Source organism: Trichoplusia ni, chromosome 2 (genome assembly GCF_003590095.1).
Source record: "Trichoplusia ni isolate ovarian cell line Hi5 chromosome 2, tn1, whole genome shotgun sequence".
NCBI classification, from domain to species: Eukaryota; Metazoa; Arthropoda; class Insecta; order Lepidoptera; family Noctuidae; genus Trichoplusia; species Trichoplusia ni.
In genome coordinates this window covers 17579504-17601285 of record NC_039479.1, presented here as the reverse complement: position 1 = coordinate 17601285, position 21782 = coordinate 17579504, and the positions used below count along the sequence as shown (strand labels likewise).

General features: G+C 35.1%; 2 protein-coding genes across 2 annotated transcripts; both read right to left on the bottom strand.

Moving 5' to 3' along the window:
* Positions 1–650: 650 nt before the first annotated feature.
* LOC113508504 (epoxide hydrolase 4-like) lies at positions 651–11859 on the bottom strand. The gene is made up of 6 exons (XM_026891581.1): positions 11596–11859; positions 8406–8530; positions 7030–7142; positions 6678–6846; positions 2350–2498; positions 651–1347 (listed from the first exon to the last, which is right to left on the bottom strand). Exons 1-6 carry the CDS (start codon positions 11788–11790, stop codon positions 1079–1081), a joined length of 1020 nt encoding a protein of 339 aa, XP_026747382.1. The 5' UTR covers positions 11791–11859; the 3' UTR covers positions 651–1078.
* A 2819-nt stretch (positions 11860–14678) lies between these two features.
* Positions 14679–21668, bottom strand: LOC113508503. The gene is made up of 11 exons (XM_026891580.1): positions 21505–21668; positions 21285–21428; positions 21071–21191; positions 20512–20700; positions 20095–20243; positions 19603–19778; positions 19118–19257; positions 17344–17548; positions 16934–17044; positions 15782–15899; positions 14679–15571 (listed from the first exon to the last, which is right to left on the bottom strand). The coding sequence occupies exons 2-11, from the start codon at positions 21422–21424 to the stop codon at positions 15235–15237; spliced, it is 1686 nt and encodes a 561-aa protein (XP_026747381.1). The 5' UTR covers positions 21425–21428; positions 21505–21668; the 3' UTR covers positions 14679–15234.
* Between the last annotated feature and the right edge of the window lie 114 nt (positions 21669–21782).

Sequence of the window (21782 nt, the reverse complement as noted above, 5' to 3'; positions counted from 1 at the left end):
AATTCATCAGAACTTACTACTGATAAATTCAACTTGCTGATACATTTTACTTATTTTAGTCATGTCATTTGGCAATGAATATACATAAAATCTTGAGCAGTATAAGGTGTTCTTCATCTAATTGCTTGAGCCAAAAGCGATAATCATAGATAGTGATAACCAGGTCAAACTAGGAACCTTTTTTGAAGTCGGTTAAAAATACGATGAATGGACGTATACTCAATTTTTTCACCAAGCAAGACAGACCCTGCTAATCAACCAATCGACGGGTTTATCTTAAATTATGAAAAGCATGCCAGTGTACGCGGCTAAAATGTGACCAGAGTTGGATAGAGTTGATCGGTAACTTGACGGAAGAACCACGTCGCACTTGAATGACCGAAAAGCTGAACGGATGGAGGTGTACGACGAGAATATCTTGTCCGAGGATCCAAAATAAAAACCGATAATAAACACCACATTATCAAGTTCTCCATGATTGTAGTTCATACTGTAGCGTTTGTTAGTTTTTCTGGTAATAGGTTGTAATCTGTGTACCTACAGTCTTTTGAACTTGGTGTTATAAATACTTCCTCATATCTTCAATAGCGCCTGGTTTTGTTTTAATCGTCATAATACTATTTATGGTAAGATGAAATAAAACAACTGTTTAAATAAACGAATATACTAATGATACAATGATGAACAAACAAAGAAAATAAGATAAGTTACTTCAACATCGACATCTCAAATACACGTATCATATTCAGATAAAAGTAATATTATAGGTAAAACTATTGACTACAATGTTGTTTATATTTATACACACGTTACTTAGGTATAAGAACACATCGACAATAATTCATATGTAGGTAATGGGTACGTAGTAAATTAATTAATTTATTAATCTCATGCAAGACGTTCTGTGGGCCATTTCAATACAAAAATATGGCAGTTTGGAAAACGATGCAACTGGCTGTGAACTACAACAATTGCAAAAGATCTTGGGTGTTACAGGAAGTGGGCCAGGCCTCAGAAACTGGGATACAATTTGATTCGGACCCACGACCGACCAGCGACTTAGATGAACTTGTACAATTCAAATATTATGCTTTGAAAGAAATTCTCTGATGAGGTTGTTGACTTTGTCAGGATCCTCTTGTTGAAGGAAATGGGCGGTGTCCTTGACTATCGCTGTCTCTATGCAGGAGTATTCTTTTTTCATAGTATCTAGTAGGCCTGGGGTAAGATAATTGTCTTTTTCGGCGAGGCCAACTAGCATGGGCACGTTTTCTTTGTGTTCCACAATTTCAGGCCAGTCGACGCCGAAGTTCGCTCGGTAGTAGTTTATTGGCGGAGTGAGGGCAACTGCAAGAGAAAATGTTGCTGATGAAGTAGGCTGACATATCTAACGATATTATTTAGGTGTTAAAGAAAATCATCTGTCAAGAAAACACAGTACACGTTGCCGTGCCCTACAGGGTCCATAGTATACTAATATTATGTAACACCTTTTCGACACGTGGAGTGCAATAAAAGTATTGAGTACTGTAAAACGGGGTGAATATAGTGTTTTAAGGGGGTTCCATGAATATTTTCTTACATAAAAATGCTTGAGAATTTTCTTATAATCTTTATATTTTGTCTTGCTAAATGTCAAAATTTGAATACAAACTCTGTTTCTATCCACGCCAAAATACCTTCTATTCACCCGGTTTTCCTTGAAGGATATTAAATTATTTGGACCTAAACTGCTTATACAGATGTAATACAGGGATAAATAGTCAGATCAGGCAACACTGATTCGTAAGAAACGTGTCCACGAAAAAAGGGGTCTGTTAATGAATGTACAATTATTCTATTTACAGATCTGACGATACCACCGGTACTCTTTATATACACCGGTATACTTTGACTGAATGGAACGTTACGTATAAGCTAAAAATACGCCACTACTATAAACAGAGCAAATTCGCATAGCTTTTCAAAGTTACCTAAATTAGTTCGTGGAATCGAAGATATAATAATTAGCTAGATTAGTAACAACTTGTAGCTAACTAAAATAAAGCTATAATGGTACGTTCAAACTATTCTTTCTACTCTCGAGACTGGTTTGGTTCTGATTTTTTTTTTGGTTCTGTCCAAAAATCTATGCCAATATGGAATAGTGAGCTAACGTTTGTTAAGGTAAGTATTAAAATGATGTTGGTGTGTCTTTTAATAAAAAGGTGGTACCTTGCATAGCAATTACGTGTATTCAGTCATAATTTCCAAAAACGATTTTTAATTTTTCAATAGTTCTTTGCGGGAACGGGACTAAACCTCTTTATTCATACACAAAAAAGTGTTCTAAATATGTTCAATACTTACATGGCTTACGGAACCAGTATTTATAGCATTCAATGTCCTCCTTGTTTGTCGCCTTGCCCGGGAATACCATGACTTGGTCATAAACTTGAAGATCGTTTATGGAAAAAAGTAACTCCGGAACCTTAGGCATGCGGTACAGGAACACATACCTGAAAATAAATAAAAATATTTATTGTGTTGCGCAAACATAGAAACTTTTTGCTGCCTTCGTCCCACCATCCTAGGGAACTGTAGTTGTTGTGCCTTGGATTAGGGGATTATTGAATACTAGTTCTTTAAGTGTTAAATATTTATTGACTGCTTGTATATGAAGCAAGACGTAAATGTGTCCATGTTTGCGCCTTGCCTAAAAAACCCTGTCCGTTGTTGTTTTATTTTTACCCGGAGAATAGAGGGATAGGGAGACATATCTATGCAATATCCATCAAGAGCCCCGGCCAATACGATCCTCAATAAACCTAACAAGACTTCCTTACAAGATAAACCAAAGTTCTAGGTAGAATAAGATATTTTTAACAAAAAATCATTTCCATTAATACTTAGGTGCTAAATAGTAAATACGTACAAAGAAACCGAACGCTTACGAAGAAGAAACCCGTTCTTTTATTTTGGACATTCAACTATTGATATTCATACGCTTTTGGACTTTGTTCTGTGATGATATTGCTATATGATTGTATATGCTAAGAATTTCTAACATAGACCTATATAGAGAGAACTAGCTTTTGCCCGCGACTTCGTTCGCGTGGAACAGTGACTTCCGGCAGATTTTTGGTTTTACTCACATAGTTCCCGATCTCGCGGGATTTTTGAGAAGTTCCCGCTCCCGCAGGATTTTTGGGATAAAAACTATCCTATGTCCTTTCTCGAGTTCCAAACTATGTCTGAACCAAATTTCATCCAAATCGGTTCAGTAGTTTAGGCGTGACGGAAAGACAGATAGACAGAGTTATTATCGCATTTTTAGCATGGGTAGTTTTGCCCGCGACTTCGTCCATAAATTTACTTTGAGCAGAAAGTTTTTAACCCACTGCAAAAAAAGGAGGAGGTTCTCAATTTGACCGTATTTTTATATGTATATTAAGGCATATCAGTTATTGACCGATTTGAGAAATTCTTTTGTGTTTGAAAGAGTAAAGTGTCACTAAAGAATAAAAAAAAACGAACTTATAACAATTTAAAAGAAATTATATTACAACCTATCCTATTTAACAACCAAGCTTAAAACTAAATAATTTAAAACGAACTTAGAATTACAGTTTTACTAAACAAAATAACTAAGTACTAATATTCGAGATCAAACCTACATCAAACAACGGAACCAATTTAGAATTTACGAAACAGGACCAATCCACATAAACGACCATACAACCGACAATACAATTTTACCACGACGGTACCGAAGCGCTCGGCCGATAGCCAACCAAATGCGTGTAACGAAACCATAGCGCGATCTATTTCGATCCCAACGCCATCTATCGACCATAGTGACAACTCGGATTATTTATCTATACTCCGTTCGGACAATTTCTTTGTACTAAAAGTAGTATTATATTTTTTATATGTTATTTTATTATTTTTTTCATACCTTTTTACTATTTATTTACTTTTTTCCGATGAATTAAAACAACATGAACCGAACTCGTGTAACGATCGACACCATTGCGCGTAGTACTAATAGAATTATCTATACTCCGTTAGAGCATTTTCTTTGTAGTAAAACTTTTATTATATTAATATTATTTTTTTTACACCTTTTTACTGTTTATTTACATTTTTCTGATGGATTTTCCGATGAATTAAAACAATAACATGAACCGAACACGTGTAATGACACCATTGCGCGATTAACGCCATCTATCTACGGAGCATAGGAACAGCTCGACATTTGACCAATAGATGGCACTATTATATAGTATGTCCGTAATAAATTTTATTTTTTATTTTTATTTTTTGTAATAAAAACTATCCTATGTCCTTTCTCAAGTTTCAAACTATGTCTGTACCAAATTTCACACAAATCGGTTCAGTAGTTTAGGCGTGAAGAAAAGACAGACAGACAGACAGAAAGACAGACAGACAGACAGACAGAGTTACTTTCGCATTTATAATATTAGTTTGGATAACGGCATCGTTCCTTACCATGTAGAAATTGACCTACTAACGGGTTCCGTAGTCTCCGATATCTCATGGCAAACTCTAAACCCGTTTAACCACAATATACTATGTACTGTGGAGGAGCTAAAACTATTTTGTTTGTGCTAATTTTGTACTAGAATCCATAAGGCTAGTCATAAAACGATATAGAGCAAAATGTGGTTTTCTTTCATCTTCATTTAGCATTTATGGCTTCCCGAAAGTTTATCTATGTATAATGCTTACGAAAAACCATATATTAGTCGAATTGAGTAACCTGCTTTTTTAAAATCGGTTGTCAAATCACCACCTACCCTCATAAGTACCGCCTACTTTTAAGCTTTTCACCTTATAGGGGACTGAGTTATCTAAGGAAAAGACAACATCTTGTTAGCTAAACTGCAGAACTTAATCGCTCACCATAACATACTAAAATGACAAAATTACGGTAATTGGGATCAAATTCCAAAGTACTATCAAAAATAAATTGTAAGTCACACGCATGACACACATGTACCTACCATGATGCAACAAAAATTAGCAAGTGTATGACAGATAGAGAAATTTATACGAGTATGTTACGTAAAAAATAACTTCACACACAATATGTCTCGCTACGCCTATAGAAGCAACTAGGTAAGCGATGTGGTCGTTATGATCATAATTAAAGGTCGATTAAGCAGATGTATCATGGTAGGCGGTCGGTTATTTTTTTTAAGATTTGTCTTTGAAACATCACACGCTCGATTATGTATTCGTACAGCCATTTAAATCATTTGTATGTTTTTTCGTTGTAATGAATAAACAATTTATAGACGCTTTTTTAATACAAATAGTTAATGTAAATACTCATGTAAGTACGTTTAATTTATAGTAGTATTATTTTTAATGTAATTCATTATGTTAATTACACGGATGATAAGTTGTGTGAGTTTTCTGCGTTTTGCGTCTGGTTTACTTTCATGATTTATTTTTAAACAAAGAGGATAGAAAAGCATAGATGAAGTTTTATTTACAAAGTAAATAAGTAGGATTTTGCGGTATTTAAGGGCAATAGGTAGGTAACCTGCTATCTCGATTTGGCGTTCATAGCAAAATCTCAAATGTAGTGATGACAGGCCAAAGTAACGTCCTTTACTATACATTTTAACGTTAACTATTCTCATGTATAACACCGGTATCTATTTTTTTATCACCCCTACATTTCCTGAATGTTATCAAAAACCTTAATCAATTTTATCAAATTGTTAGACTAACCTATGAGGATTCTAATTTTATCGATAGATACGTATCTCTGATTGACAAAATGCTAGGTAGATGCGATGGTCGAAGTAAGCCTATACCTAATGAAACTATAGTAGGTAGTTATCATAACCATTCTTATAAACTGCCTATATCCTAGGAAAGGTAACATTTTTATGCCTTACATTTAGCATTGGCACTTAGATTTACTCATTCAATAAAATTAAATCTTAATTTCTAAATAACATTTCAAATAAAACAAAGCATCGATTTCCCTACCATGACCAATACCCAACAGTGATCTTCTTTTATTACTGACTTGATGAAGCAACAGTTAATACATAACATTTTGGACTTAGGAATGTGAGTCAGCCATTATATTAAATCAGTCATTAAAGATTATGATAAAAAAAAATATTTGAAGATTTTTTTCTTTGCTTTACCTATATGTATTTAATTGTATTGGATGGCTAGATGAGGAAGTTCTAAGTCATTTTTACGCAAACTGCATTAGCCAGTTTTTTCAAATTCAAGTTAATTATTGATTCAATAATTTATGTACACCCAAAATAGTAAATAAAACACAACATTACAAAATATTAATGTTATGTGAATTGTAATTAAACATTTCGTCACGGCTTATTAATTATAATAATAGATAATATATGTTATTTATGGCCATTTCGTGGGTGGTGTGGGTATGGCCATCTTGTGTGCTTAATCCTCAACAAATTAAACATAGCTTTAGTAATAAATCAGCCACTTTTCAAAACACGCGATATATTATGTTAATTTTTTTTTTATGAAACCGCATGCCATGTTAAATTTCTTTGGAACCGTAAACTTAGCCATATATGTAGGTCAAATTAATGTAGATCAAAATAATTTGTCCTCCTCCAGGAAGTTATATCGGAAATATGACGTCAATTTACCAGAAACACTGTACTTACCAGGACTGTTGTCTTTGATGACTTGAGGTCCAAACCTCTTGAAACCAGGCCGTGCGAGAAGCACTTGCTAGCAAGACTAGACCACTTAACGTCTCAGGGTACTTATTGCGGTATTCGCATGAGATCAAACCACCCCAGTCGTGGGCAACCAGCATGAATTTTTCGCGTCCTGGAACAAAGAAGTAGTTGTATTATAAATTGTTATTTTATGAAATACATTTCATTATTAACCATCTGTTCTGAGTCTGGATATCTCGTTCATTTGGGTTGAATGTCTGCGATTCCTCCCCCTCCGTCACAAGATATATATAATACATATTGTGAGTTGATTTAGTGAATAAGTAATAATTACCCAGCTGACGAATTAAATCCCTTACATCTTCAACTAACAGTTCCATTTTATAATGTTCAACGCCTTCTGGTCTTTCTGAGTCGCCATAGCCTCTCATATCAACGGCTACGCACCTGTAAACATATGAAACTTTAAATAATGTACTTAAACTACTTTTTTGAAAAAGGTCCTAATTTAGATCGTTCTCAATATATCTATTCTAAGTTAATGCCATGAAACACTGTCCAGACCCTTTTCTTCTAATGGGAAATCATTAAATGAGTCTTTTCGCTTTGGGTGGAGCGCAAGCAAGTGTACGACTTCTACTGACTAAAATCCACCCATGTTCCTTCCGTTGCCCTTAGTATAACGGGGCCACGGTAACCCTTTTGGTCAATCCCGCTGCACTGACAAGACTGTCTAGATCCTGAGCTGGGATGTAGAGCACCTTTGCGTGACTACAAAAAAGCTTTCCTGGCTACAGATAGAGCGCTATAATGTCCAAATTGTTCATGTTCGCGTTTGGACTTAGACTTACAAAGTACTGTTAGAAGTGGCTAAGCAATACGCTCACAGCACGCGAAAACACGACATGTTGTTAGCGTTTGTGTCTGTTCTAACGGTGAATAAGGAAAACGGAAAACCAAACAGACTCGAAGATAAATATAAATATTATAACGTAATCATCAGTCGTGTAAAATTGTACAAGGCTGAAACCGTTGCAGCAGTGGATAATGATCCATTTCTTTAATCTTTTCTGCTACTTGTACCTATCTATTTGTTCCTACATCCTTGTATCTTTGTTTATTTTACCGGCCCTGATTATCCTCAGCCTGCCTGAATTAAGCCGTCCAAGTCTTGGCTACCGCAATGAGTTTTATGATCCATCTACCACCATCACCACGTATTAAAATAAATCATCGGTTGATGGGCCATTTTGCCCAAACATTCTATTTAGCTTTTATGGACGAGGTCTCATATCATAGCAGAGCCAAAAATGAACATTAAACTTGAACTGCTTGATGTTGGCAACGAAAACGGGTACCTACAGTGGATATCAGCTTTATTGGTTCATCGGTTGCCCTAGTTGTATTTAAACAAAGCCAATTGACTCATGAATGTCATTGATAAGATAATGTATATACGTAGCATTGAATGGCAATAGCATTGAGCTTGGGTCTTGAACTTGGCCAATAATAGTATCAAAATCCTTTCGATAAAGAGATAGAGAGGAAGAAAAAACGTACCTACATGCAAGTTGAGAAATATGAACACTGTGTTATAAAGATAGGGCTAAATTTAAAATGGAAATATTAGAAAAGAACGAAAATATACGAGGAATTAATAAAGTTTGAGGCACTGAAAATAAGATATATGTAAATGCAGCATGTTCTTACCAATAGTCCTTTTGAAACTCGAGTATTTGATAACGCCATGAATACCAAAATTCGGGAAATCCGTGCAGGAAAACCATCAAAGGTTTGGAGGAATCGCCGCTTTCCACATAATGTAATTTTGTATTCTGTAAAAATAAAATTTTGTTAAGCTCTATAAAGGAAACCTACTAGCGAAATGTGTACCTATTAGAAATCTGCTACTTCTAATCTTCTTTTCTCGTTTATTTTTTCAGCGGAAAATAATTTCACATATATGCTTGACACTTCTTAATATTTACTGGTTAATTTGTATAGGTTATTCTTCGTTTGGTTACGTTTTTTGTCCTAAACTCCTCTACAACGCTTATACCAATCTTTCAATGAATACTCGAACTATCTTTAATTGAAATCAATCTCGTGTTGTGGCAAAAAGGCTAAAGATGATGAGCGTATTATGCCTCCATTATACAGTGATAATAAAGTTAAATTCGAGAGAAGTAGTTTTTACACAACGTCCTGTATAGTTTTGTCAAAACCATGGTTATTGATAACCAACCAGACAGCAGATATCAAACTTTATTATTTGCAAAAAAAATGCCAAATCATCGTATCATTGCTACAACGTGCAATCATTTTATATACAGTTAAAGTCTGCAAAATATTATTTTTAAATTGGCTTTCATTACCCATGATAACAATGTCAAATACTTTAACCTTGAATATCGGTACCGACGCGATTGTTCAAGATACTTAGTTAGTATTTATAGATCAACTATAGCACCTAGAACCGGCTGGATACTGGATAGGTCTAAATGTGATAAGTATATTCTAACTTCGTTAGATCCATGAGTTTATACAACTCGCCGGAAGAGCGTTGTATTACAGAAAGCGGAACGGCTTTCGTGTTCAGTTTTAGTTGAATATTATTGCATAGATGGCTGAATTCATATGTTGTAAACGTTATGCATTCGCCCGATTCACGCAACTGTACATTAATAACTTGCACAGTGTATTCTGCCGTTTATTACGGTCAATCTTTAGAACGCCGATCAGCGTAAAAAGTATTTAATTGATTGTCATAATAACATGCGCAGTGCTGTGATTCTCGTGGCAAATCAATCATAATCGTAATCAGAAGGTTTGATAACATATTTAATTGATCAGATTTCAATCCCAAGGCTGTGGCTAGACGTATGGGAAGTAGAAGACTTTGTTCGAATGGTACTTTACGACATAAACTGAAATAAGTCGGAAAAAATGACCAGTTTTTATACAGTTTTTTATAGTTGTAGTTAAAAAAAATTGTTAAATTATATTACTCCACTATCCTAAAACCGGTTGGTGACAATTTGTACCTTTTGTTGGTAATTTGTCGCCTTTAAAGTTTTTTTTCTGCGATCCTACGCAGAAAAACGTAAACGCGTAAACTTAATACGTATCTCTCGAATATTTTAGGGATAATAATTACAATTTGTGCTAAGTTCTAAAATAATAAAAACTATTCCCAAACATGGATTAATTAAGTAGGTACGTGTATATTATCATAAACTTACATATTATATTACATTTACAAGTATAGAATACATCTGTAAACTCTTAAACATTTACGTAACAGTCATATTTACATAAAACATTATGGTATACCTTAAGACTAACATAATATATACGCAAACATCGCTACCAGCCTTATTTACTGGTACCGGAATCCGATATGACCGGAAACAGAGTGGACGCAAGACTCGAATGCAAATCTTTTAAGCACTGAGGAAACTGTGCACTTTGGCTTTGGCATTTTATCAAAGAACCCAGAACGGTTAAAAGTACTCCTTTAACCGTTCTTGAACTCCTTTAATTATTCTAAAACATTAATGACAATCGGCGAAGGAAACATGGGTTCCAAATATTGGAATCCGGAATCGCAAACCTGCAGTGTCTGCTTTTTATGTGAACTTAGATTTTTAATAAGGAGAGGTTTTGATTCTCTATAGTGGACGTGTAACATGGTGGTGGGAAATGAGGGAATGCTTACAATACAAATCCTTCTCCATTAATAGAATGAAGTACTTTCCCAGCTATGTGGGAATCACAGACAGTTAATATTAATAAGGTTGAATGGCTATCAATCAAAAGTCCTATAACTGACCTTCTCAAGCAGAAATTATACCCTTAATCTTAAAAATGGAGAAATATGTGAACAAGTGCTTTTTAGACTTGTTACATAGTAAAAGGACTAAAGTACAATTGGCCGACACTGATAAGATACTTTGTCTACCGTTTCAATAAACTGATAAAAGTGGACTTTGAACTTTACCTATCGTCTGGCCTATTAATTAACAACAAATTATAAATAGATTAATCTTTCTAGCAATGGTATATTATTAGTTTAGACTGAATAAATACGTAGCTAGGTAGTGTTAACGTTTAATAATATATGAATTATGTTATTAACACCATTGATATCAGGGCCGAAAAAAAAAATGGGCCAAGATGGACCAACTTAAGGACACAGAATTTATTTTAAATAGATAACACTGTGACTATGCTATGTATATCAATATAGTATCATACTAGACATATATTAAATGAATTTGATTTTATAGATAAGTAACTGAAATAAGTAGATAAGAAAAACTATTTTCTGTTCATAGAATTGTGTGAAAAACACTATTCGGGTGCAATGACACATTTTTCTCTATAAGAGCACCGTAACAAATTATATCGTGTCGATGCATAGAACTTGCAAATTAATTTGACCCATTTCATTCATCTGCTGCGCTGTGTAATTCATTGCATTGGTACATTGTATTTAAATTATAATCACAAAAAAAACATCTCTAGGTACCTAAATAACTCAACAAAAGAATAAGATTTTATACCTACTACTATTACCGATGAAATTATCGTCAGTAAATTAATTGACCGCAATTAAGTACATATATACTGGAATGAAAGAGTTCAAACAATGCGCCAGGATAATTATAAAGCTTTTTTATCTGTGGAAACACTACAAAAAATTAAAACAAAAACAATGTGGTACTGGCGCGGGAAATCTACAGCTGTCATCGACCAACTATAAAACTTTAATTTTTTATGCTAACAGGACTAAAAAAAAAAAATTAAAGTCTCATAGTTGTAAGGCAAAATAATATCCTCATATTGAATGCCTTTGTTAAACATAGTAGATAGTAAGTAATACGTGGTTTATACTTACATTAACTTTTATGTATTTGTGCACTCCATACTTAGGATCCGTCAATTGCGGTGGCGGTTCTAACTTTAATTTTACAGCCCATGGATTTGAAAATGGATTTTTTAAATATGTAATCGCGCAATAAAATAATGCCACTCCTGTGTAGTACAATGTCAAAAGATTTGTCAGTACAAAACGCTTTAGATACTCGTACATTTTGTTGAATTGTCCGCTAAGCCGCGGAGCGTGCGTTTCGGTTAACTTCGCAGAGATGACTGGCAGCAGTATTATATGTATTATCTATGACTGGCAGCAGGCACGAACACCACACGCCGCGATGCTCAAGCACAATTCGGTTTCCTCATAAAGTATTATTCACAGTAACTATTTATGATCCTAGCAACAGTATTTAGTTCTTAGCACTGGTGTATACATGTGCTAACTTTTGTTTATGTTACAGTTAGTTTTAAATTTCGAATAATTCGAATTCGACTAAATTGTTTTCACCCACATTTACATTTTCACGTAAACGTTCTAATTTTCCCTTCCTTTTTAGAAGGGAAAAAATCGGAACGGCTTTCCAGCTGATGATTTTTATCCAACTACGTGACATTTTGGAACCGCGTCAGTAAATTTGTAATTAGCGACATTAATGCGCTTTTTAGGCCTACTAGATATCACCAGGATATTATTATACTTGATTTATTTTTATTTTCATGGGATACATTTACGGGGAGAGGCGCGGTCCTCTTTAAAGGCGTGCTCAGGGACACGGGTCTAACATGTAGAGGGTATCTACCATCATTGTTCTTTAAATAAAAAGACATAAACGACCCAAGGTACAAAACTATTGTAATGTATGGGAATATAGAAGTTATTCGGGCTATATGTAAGCGTTTTGTTTATGAAGTAGTAACCTGGATTATTATTATAAATCTTTTTGACATAGAAAACTTTATACCGTAATCTATAATGTCAAAAATTTATGTGGAGCCTGTGGCGGACAATAGTAGAAATGATCATTAGGAAATCAAATATAACACTGAAATACCTATGTTTAATCCTACTACTATTATAAAGGCGAAAGTTTGTAAGTATGGATGTATGGATGTTTGTTACTCTTTCACGTAAAAACTACTGAATGGGTTTGAATGAAACTTTGCCACAATATAGCTTATACATTGTAGCCTATGTGGCTACAATTTTTGAGGTTTCTAATGTAAGGTCGTAAAAAAACACATTTTTTGCGCTAACATTGCAAACGCTGACTGAATCCTACAAGATAGATAGGAGGCAGATGTATAGGTATAAATTATAACTTTATTATATCTTCTAACCACGCTGACGAAGTCGCGGGCAACAGCTAGTGTTTTATATAAAGATACCAGGATTGTTTCCTTTTTACCAATGCAGTCTTATGTTGCTATACACAGCTTTGTACATAAGAACTAAACAATAAATTGCATAATGAGTATCGCCGTTTAGGTTAATTTCACGGACGGATGATAAAATTACAAAAGATATATTTAGCAGTAAGTGCCTTAATTAAATTTTTGCAATTGAAAACCGTGAAGTCACGGTGTATTCTCAAACATGTTATCATTGGTGATACGTGGAGACAAGTTGAAACAGGTGTACAAAATAATTTAGGAACAAAAATTGATCCGAATCCGCACAATAATGTGCAATATTCAAAACATATTGGGTTGATTTGTTGCCCCTTGTATTAAATAAAATATTATTGCGTTGTAGTAAAGCAGATAATAAACGATAAAATGCAGCGATTAGACATTTTCTTAAATTTCTGAAGACGTTGGGCCCCAATTCCTCTATTATTAAAATTACACTATCCGTATTCCCCTAAGCATTATTCTAATACAATAATTGGAAATTCAGTACGGGGCAGGTGAATACTACCCATATCAAATTTAATCCAATTTCCATTCATTCATCGACCATTTTAAAAAGTGGAATTAGGAGAAAGAAAAAAGGAAGAAATGAGTTTAAAAAAAACCGACTTCAAATGAAATGGTGATAATGGGACCACACGGGAAGCACAAGCTTTCAAATAAAAAAAGAATCATGAAAATCGGTTCACCCAATCGCAAGTTACGAGGTAACAAATAAAAAAAAATACAGTCGAATTGAGAACCTCCTCCTTTTTTTGAAGTCGGTTAAAAATACCTTTGCCTAATACTGAAAAGAAAACTTTTATTAATTAATAAATAAAACGACATTTATAACCATAAATAAAATTTATTTAACATGTAATACATCATATACATGAAACACTTAGAGTAAATCAAAAATCATATAATTTCACAACCGCGAATAACGGTATTTCCCATGATTGACGCAATTAAAATCTCAGGTAGTTAGGTAAGTACAATAGTTAATTAATGCATACTGTAGACAAGAAACAAATGTGTTGAGTATGCTACTGCAAAATACGCAACCAAATAGCAAATGGCTAAACAAATCGCAACAAAGCCAAGAGATAAAATAATGCGTGTAAAAATAATGAAGCGATAAATAGCGGTCTTGTCCTCCATGTGACCAGCCGGCCGGTGCATCGCACTTATTACAAATATAAACATTTCTTAACCCTCTGATGACATCCAATACATACAATAAACAACAGCGAGTGGTCACATCGCACATTAAGGCACTTGATTCAAAGTGTCTCAAAGAAGTCAAGCTCATGTCATAGGCCTGATGAAGAAGATTTCCCGTATTTTAAGCTATGATCTTATGGCCCGAAAAAAGCCCGTAAAGAAGTTATCAGCCTGAATTGCCAGTAGACGAAACTTTTCAAGGCAGCCATACAACGAAGACCCTTCTTTGTTCTATGTCTGCCTTGAACAGTTACTCAGATACTCCTACTAATCCATTCTGAAATATTCAATTTCATGACAGGTTGCAATGTCTCAGCAGCTTCAAAAGAATATCACAAGCAACAAGTGACGAACTAATCAACTAACTAAAATTGCAAAATAAGGACCGTTGATTATGTATTATCTATCCGGGACATTTCTACAGCAGAAGGAAAGTTAGGCATTTGCCTTCCTTGCGAAGGAATAATAAATAAACGAGTTTATAATAATATAATAAATAAAAGAATAAGGATCAGGCATCATGAATTTGAGCTTTTTCTTGGTCGTGTTTGTTCCAAGAAAATTCACAAATAACAGATCAGAAAATAACTACAGACTTTATGGCATAAAATGGGTCTAAGTTAAGTTGGGTACAGAAGGATCCTAAATAAACTAGGATGCCAAGTATCATCAATACGAATAACAACGACCAAAAAGTAAAACTTACTCCAGAATAAGAAGATGTAGAAAAGATACGACTTTGTATGTCTAAACAATTTACTTCAATTTAATATACATACAACACAAGTCTCAACAAAACCCATCCATATCATCCATTCAAATTCAAACAATATAAGAAATAATCTTTTACCACAGATATAAAACAAGTTCCCTACGCTTTAATAAAGAATCAGAAGACGTGGAGCTAAATTCAAAACGAAAGAAGTCCTATTCATGTCACGTCATATATTTTCATAATAACGTAAAATCGCGAGTTTGTTGAATAGGAAATGATCCCAGAACAAACTAACTAGGTAAAGTGGTACCAAGGTAGTGAAAGTTGTTCTTACTCAGTCAGTGAGTCATTGTTTCCAAGAAAGCTAACCCTATCCGAACTCGCAGAATGCATATCGTTAACATCATCGAGAAAATTATTGATGTCAGTATTTGAAGCATGGGATGTGATTTCTGCTTTGAACATTTCGTAATCATTTATCGTTGGCATTCCAAAAGCACTGTTCGGTAAGTAAGTATGACTTGTCTCCGCAGTACTTGGCTTTCCTTTTATAGCCTCTTCTTTGAGTCTGTCTTTTGTTTCTTGTTCTATTTGCTCGAGACGTTCGAGGATTTTGGTCGGATCAGGGCATTGTGGTCGCTCATTGAAATCAATATTGATTTCAATCCTGTTTAAAAAACAAAGTTTTAAATACTCTGTCTATAAAATACACACTGTATAGCCCTGACTATCTTTACGGGTCATTTGTCTCTAAAAAATAATAAAACGTTAAAACAAATACATTTAACAATTAACACTTTAATAAAAGTGTTGACTTTTTAAATAGTAGAGATAAAGTAACGACTGTGTAAGTTAGTAATAAACTGCATATGTTTACCCGGTTTCTTCTTTGAACTTGATCCAGTCTTCGAGGCGAGGGGCGCGCGGTATCTCAGCTGCGACGGCCCGCGACGCATCTTCCATAGTTTGTTCAACTATTTCTTTTTCAACGTCGACTATAACAAGCTCAAAATGAGAATATACTCCTTGGATATTTTATAAATGCCGAAATAGTAAAAGAGAAATTAAGAACATAGTTTTATTTTCATTTGTGTCATTAAGATAGCTATCGCTCCCAATTAACACAATTTTCAGTTGAAAATAACAATTCTTACATAGATTTTTATCATATTTCTTCATTGTATGCATATGTGTTCCTACTTAGTAAGTGCACAATGAGGAATCTTTCAAAAATCTTTATTACCTTAAACACGGGTAAAATTACTTTAGTTTATTTCTTATTTAATTTTGAAACAGAGGCCACAAAAAGACACGCTCTAATAAGTAAGATCCTCATAACTTGCTTTCTAAATATTTGTAGACTTAGTACAAACATAATCAGTAAACGCAAAAAGTAAACTGTCAAGAGAAAACGTATGTCATAAGGGACTTGGCCTTGTTAGTTATCTAATGGCCTGTAGATCTGGTATTATGAAATTTTCGAATGTTTTCTTTAAGTAACTTAAATAGGAACTTGATTGTTCTGACGTAGTAGGTGGGTTGTAACGTACGCGCTATAAAAAGTTCGCGATCATAAAGTTCGACAGTTAGCCAAGCATCTACGCACGTCCAAAAAAGTTATGACGTGTTTCGGGCGAGTGAACTTTTTAGAACGAATAGGTGTTACTTCAACTTCATAAAAACCACTTTTAAGTACATATACAAAAAAATTGTCAGTATCGACCACGCTACACACGCGTACAATTGATTAATTGTACGTTAAAATTCCTTATATGACATACAAAGCCGCTGTAAAAAATGAGCCATTTTTTTATACATTTCTTATGCTTATGCTTATTTTGGGGTTCAATATCAGTGTACAGCGTTGTCCGATCGAACAGTCTATATGCTTTCCACGAAACAAAGAATCTCCACAACAGTATCAATCCCATTTAGTTTAGTTTTTTCGCATACCCTAGTTACTAAAAGATTTCTGTTCGAAGTCCATGCCAGGGCAATCAATGCAGTTTACTCTGGTTTGAATGAATACCTTTAGAACGACGATTAAAATAACTAGGAGTACGGCGTAGAGCTCTCGCTAGGTTGCCGCACACAGCATCCAGTGACGTCAATTTGCTTCCACTACAAAGCCACTCATCATCTATGATAAAAACAGAAACATATATTAGAACCACATAACGTTAGTACAACTCCTATAATAAAATTGATTTAACCATTTAGGATGTCACAGAGAACATTAATATGCCTCTACAAAAAGATAGTTAGCACCTTTCGGGACCTAAAATGCAGGTAAGTAAGTATATGAAGACCTGACTGACCTACTTTATCTGCATTTCCATAAATGTTGCCATAACCAGAGTTCTTAAAAACAATTAATGTGAGGCAAAAAACTGGAAGAGTTCGATAATACTTTTGCTTCTTCGAATGTTTAAAGCTTACCCATTAGTGTGTGCAGTATTTGTAGTCTTGTAGGTTCGTCTATAACAGGCCTGTCCTGAGCAGTCTTCGGTCTTGGCGGGACGTTCGGTCGCGTAGGCCTACATCCCGCGTTTTCTGTCGTCGCGGGACGACGGCGAAGCCGTCTTCTTGAAAATTCACTTTCTCGATTGCCGGTATCACCAGCCGGTCCTTGTTCAGGGATATCCTGAAGAAATTACGATTGATGATGGAATCGCCACAAAATGTATTTCGTAAGGAAACAATTTACTCCTTACTCGAACAATGATCTATCGCTTTAACTTTTTTTTGCTTAAATGTGGATACTTAATCTTCCTTCGTGCAATATGGTAATAGCGTCATGATCTGACCAGACATGTTACCTTTCTGTATCGATATGGAGATAAATAGTTTGTCTGTGAAAAAAAAAAACTATCCGACAATCACACAAAGTCGCACGAACCCACAAAGTCAGTAATGATATCGTGCAGACATTAATTTACGGGTATCGACTAATTGCCGTCTTCGGTAGAGTGAACATGATCACCTTTGTTTGATCACTCCGAAGAGTAATAAAGTTCAACATTAAATGTGTAATTCGTGAAGAGCCAACTTTAAATATTAACCTATTTTGTATTCTACTGTTTAGCAGCTAAGCCTGAGACTACCCGCAACATTATCCTGGTTCTGTTGGTCGTCGCTCCTCAAGTAATCAGAAACAAAGAAGACACAAAATAACTCACTCAAAAATCTTCTTTTAATTCTTCAATTACTAACAACAATCGGACTTCAGGTTTTAAACGTTAGAATTCAAGTTTCATATAATAGCGTATAGTTTAGGGTAATCCCTACTTACGTTGTAACATAATTGCTGTTACGTCTACATCGACCTTCCACAGCATATTGTTGTGAATTATGTTTTTATGCATAATAGATACGCGTGTATGGTTTAGTTAATTATTATATCACCTATATGACATTGATAAAAGACATCAATGCATGTCTGATACAAGACTGTATTTATTCCCAAGTTGGCTAACTTTCTCAGTTCCTTTAAAAGTGTTTACAAATAACGGCAAACAAAAAAAAACGGAATAAATTTGAATAGAACTGTAAACATGATTTACCTCCCATCGCTAACCACACACTTGTAAGAAATCATTACGATGCAGCGATGATCACCAATATTGACAAATGTGACGCAACGGAAGCGGCAACACCCAAACCGGTTAGTACTATATCAGTACTTAAACATTACCGTACATAATATATCATGAAGATGAGGGCGTTGCTCTTTTGAAAAAAACAATATTATTATATTGTTTAGGAAATCGATAAATAGGAACTAAGAAGACATAGAAGACTTACGATATGTCCCAGAATATTTGAACGTGAGCGATTATGTAACTACGTCTATTGTGATTGGAGTTCGAAGGTGCTATTTGCATTTCAACATAATGCAGTAACTACAGGGCTTCCATTTTCTCACGTTTTTATACACTCACTTTTCTTCCTTGTTTGTTTGTCGTTCCGTTTAGATTTTTGCAACTCATTTTGAGGCACTTCCTGATAAGCTAACAGGATGAAATTATCATCGTAGCTTCAAACCCGATGACAATGCAATTTAGTCCTATAAAAACGGCTGGACCGATTTTGATAAAATTTAAATGGAGTCACATTAAAAACATGGGTTTTTAGATTTTTTAAATCTTTTACTATTGAAGCCTAGTTGGAGTACGGGATTAAGTGTTCCAAAAAAGTGGGTACTTTAACTTACATTATCATCTTGAGCAGTAGAAGGTCCTGGTTCAGCTGTCGACGTTGAGGGTTCATTTGGTTTGGGCATCAGATCGACTTCAGCTTCCCCGTCACTTTCTGACGAAGATGATGGTGCATGGAATATGCCGTCAGAGTCGTCTGCGCAAATATTGTTACGATGAAATACTCAAGTACTTTTGAAACTGCAGGTGATTGTACATAATAGGTATATACCCAGGCGTTAATCCAGGAATAAAAAAAAAGTGTGGTACAACCACCCGAAAATCGACATGACCTATTTTCTTTTTTGCTCACCGGGACTTTGGTCTTAAGAATGGGGATGCATCTCGTTTTACTACGTGCCTACTATGGTGGATTAACGCCTGTACATACATATATCTAACATCAAAGCTTGTTGGGTAATAGATTTTTTTTTCCTTTTAGTTCAGGCAGTACCTACTTGAAATCTAGTCTAAAATTAGACTTGTAAAAAAACTTTCATACAATCTATATCTGTATGCATTGGTCTGTCATCCAAATAGACGAGCATGGGTAACGCGGCGGCGACACGTGAGCGATAGTCTGGATCATCAGCTGCCGGGGTCCCACTCAGGTTGAGTTTACGTAAAGCGCCACAAACACCCAACGTCCATAGCCGATTTGCCTCCAATATAGGATTACTGTGAAAGTAAAAAAATGGTAATAAAAACAGTGTACCAATTGCATTTCCTCATTGTGTAATATGGGGCAACATAACATGTTAAATGCTAGAGCGATAGTTGTAACAAATTGATAAATTGGCACATACGGTGTTGCACTTCATATGAATGTTAAAATTTGTTGGAGATAGACACCATGCAATGTTTTCAGGAGCAATTTTGATTGCGGCGAATAGAAAGCGAGTCCAAATTACAGATAGACATGATACGTGAATTTCAAACTGCAATTTGTCACATTATTGTTCAATATTTAGCACTTAGCATTGAATCGACGTACTCAGCCAAGTTTAGAGTGTGTAACTTCTGTAACGCGGCCAGGGGCTGCAAATCTTGAAGCCGATTCCCAGCGGCAGAGAGCTCTCTTAGCGCTCCTAAACCCCAAACGCCATCCAATGTCGTTAACCCACAACGATCAATACTCAAAATCTGTTAAATAAAACATATAAACATAAGAGGTATTGTCGTCTTCATTTCAGGCTATAAGCATTCGCTGCCAAATACGAGTAACGAGTAATGCGTATTAAAGACTATTATCTGTTCAAAGTTACAAAGATTATATCACTACAATTTTTATTTTTCGTTTTTTTTCTTTCACTTATAAAATACAACTGTTTGCATTCCAAAAAATCAGATAATCACATAATAATCTCACACTGTCTTAAAATTTTGCCGCTGACGTATAACCCGTCTTTACCTTTAAATGCACTAAACCGATACCGAGATCTCGTAATGACGAAAGAGCGCTGCCATCGAGAGTCAATGTGCGAAGTCTTGGAGCCAGTACATGAAGCCTTCTCAATCCAACTCGATCAGCCATCACGCGAAGTTTAGCTTCACGAATTCTTAGTACTTCGTCGTCTGTAACGACACCACTGCTTTGTTTCTGCAATAAAAGTAAAGCGATCTGGTGTTGGCAGCAAGAGATCAAGAAAGCTCATAAAAAAGTTTTTTATGCTAAGTAGTATATTGACTGCATATTTTAGCAAATATCAGCAAAATCAAGATTAGGAAGCCTTCCGCCACCTCATTGAAACTATTTCAGTTGTAAAAGGGAGACATTTTGTATTCAAGGTGTACCACAATGTGGTCATCTGATTAACCGTCAAATTAGCCCAGCTTGAAGGCGACTGGTTTCCTCCGAATTAAAGACGTTTTTTGTCTTATATTCCGCTATCATGTGTCAGCACTTTGGCCTCAACAGTTTTACTTTGAAAAATGGCGGTAGGCTTGCAAAGCTGATGTTTTTAACTAACCAATAGTTCAATCAGAGTTAATTCTCGAGGTATTACGATGCGCCTGTAGCCTGGCAAACGGCGTTCCAGCTCTTCTTGCCCTGGCGGTTGTTCTGGTTCAGGTGGAGGCATGGCTAAAGCCCTAAATAAGGAAGTGCCTTTTGAGTATAATTTCCAAAAATATTTCACCATCAATATATGTTACGGAATAGTAAATGAGGTTTTCTCAGTTTACCTAAACAACGGCGTGGCCCTTATATTTGGCGGTTCAGGTGAACTAGCACTAGAGATTTCAGAAGGAGATGGCGATGCTGCCATACTGGGTGTTTGAGGCGCACTGCCAAGCTCTACACATGGTGCTTCTAAGGAAGGCATGATCTAAAAGACGGATAAAAAGGTAGACGTTAGTGAATGGAGATTTAATAACAAATACATGAGTAGCCATGTTCCTTTACCAATAATTAGCGATCCCAAAAATAAGAATGTTTACTCTCAGTACTGAGAGTATCCTGAAAACAGTTACTACATAGAATCCAATAAAATCACTTAGGAACACTTTTAGTTGTTAATCGTTTGCCAATTTTAATTTGAACTGTTTATATTTTTGTGATTTGTTTGTTGGTTGCTATTAGCAACATTCATCTATCCAGAAGGATGTGAACCATGTGATGTGAAGATAGCAAAAGTATCTTATTAAAAAGTTTTTGTATTTATGTAATGAAATATAGTTTCA

Bases quoted from the DNA above. Each gene is read 5' to 3' on its own strand.
- LOC113508503 (XM_026891580.1), bottom strand. From the start codon at position 21,424: ATGCCTTCCTTAGAAGCACCATGTGTAGAGCTTGGCAGTGCGCCTCAA. The intron at 21,192-21,284 runs GTAAACTGAGAA...TTCCTTATTTAG, and splicing joins AGGGCCACGCCGTTGTTTAG to GGCTTTAGCCATGCCTCCAC. The intron at 17,045-17,343 runs GTAAGCTTTAAA...TTTTTATCATAG, and splicing joins AATACTGCACACACTAATGG to ATGATGAGTGGCTTTGTAGT.
- LOC113508504 (XM_026891581.1), bottom strand. From the start codon at position 11,790: ATGTACGAGTATCTAAAGCGTTTTGTACTGACAAATCTTTTGACATTG. The intron at 8,531-11,595 runs GTAAGTATAAAC...TTATTTTTACAG, and splicing joins ACAAATACATAAAAGTTAAT to AATACAAAATTACATTATGT. The intron at 2,499-6,677 runs GTAAGTACAGTG...ATTTATTTTCAG, and splicing joins CATCAAAGACAACAGTCCTG to GTATGTGTTCCTGTACCGCA.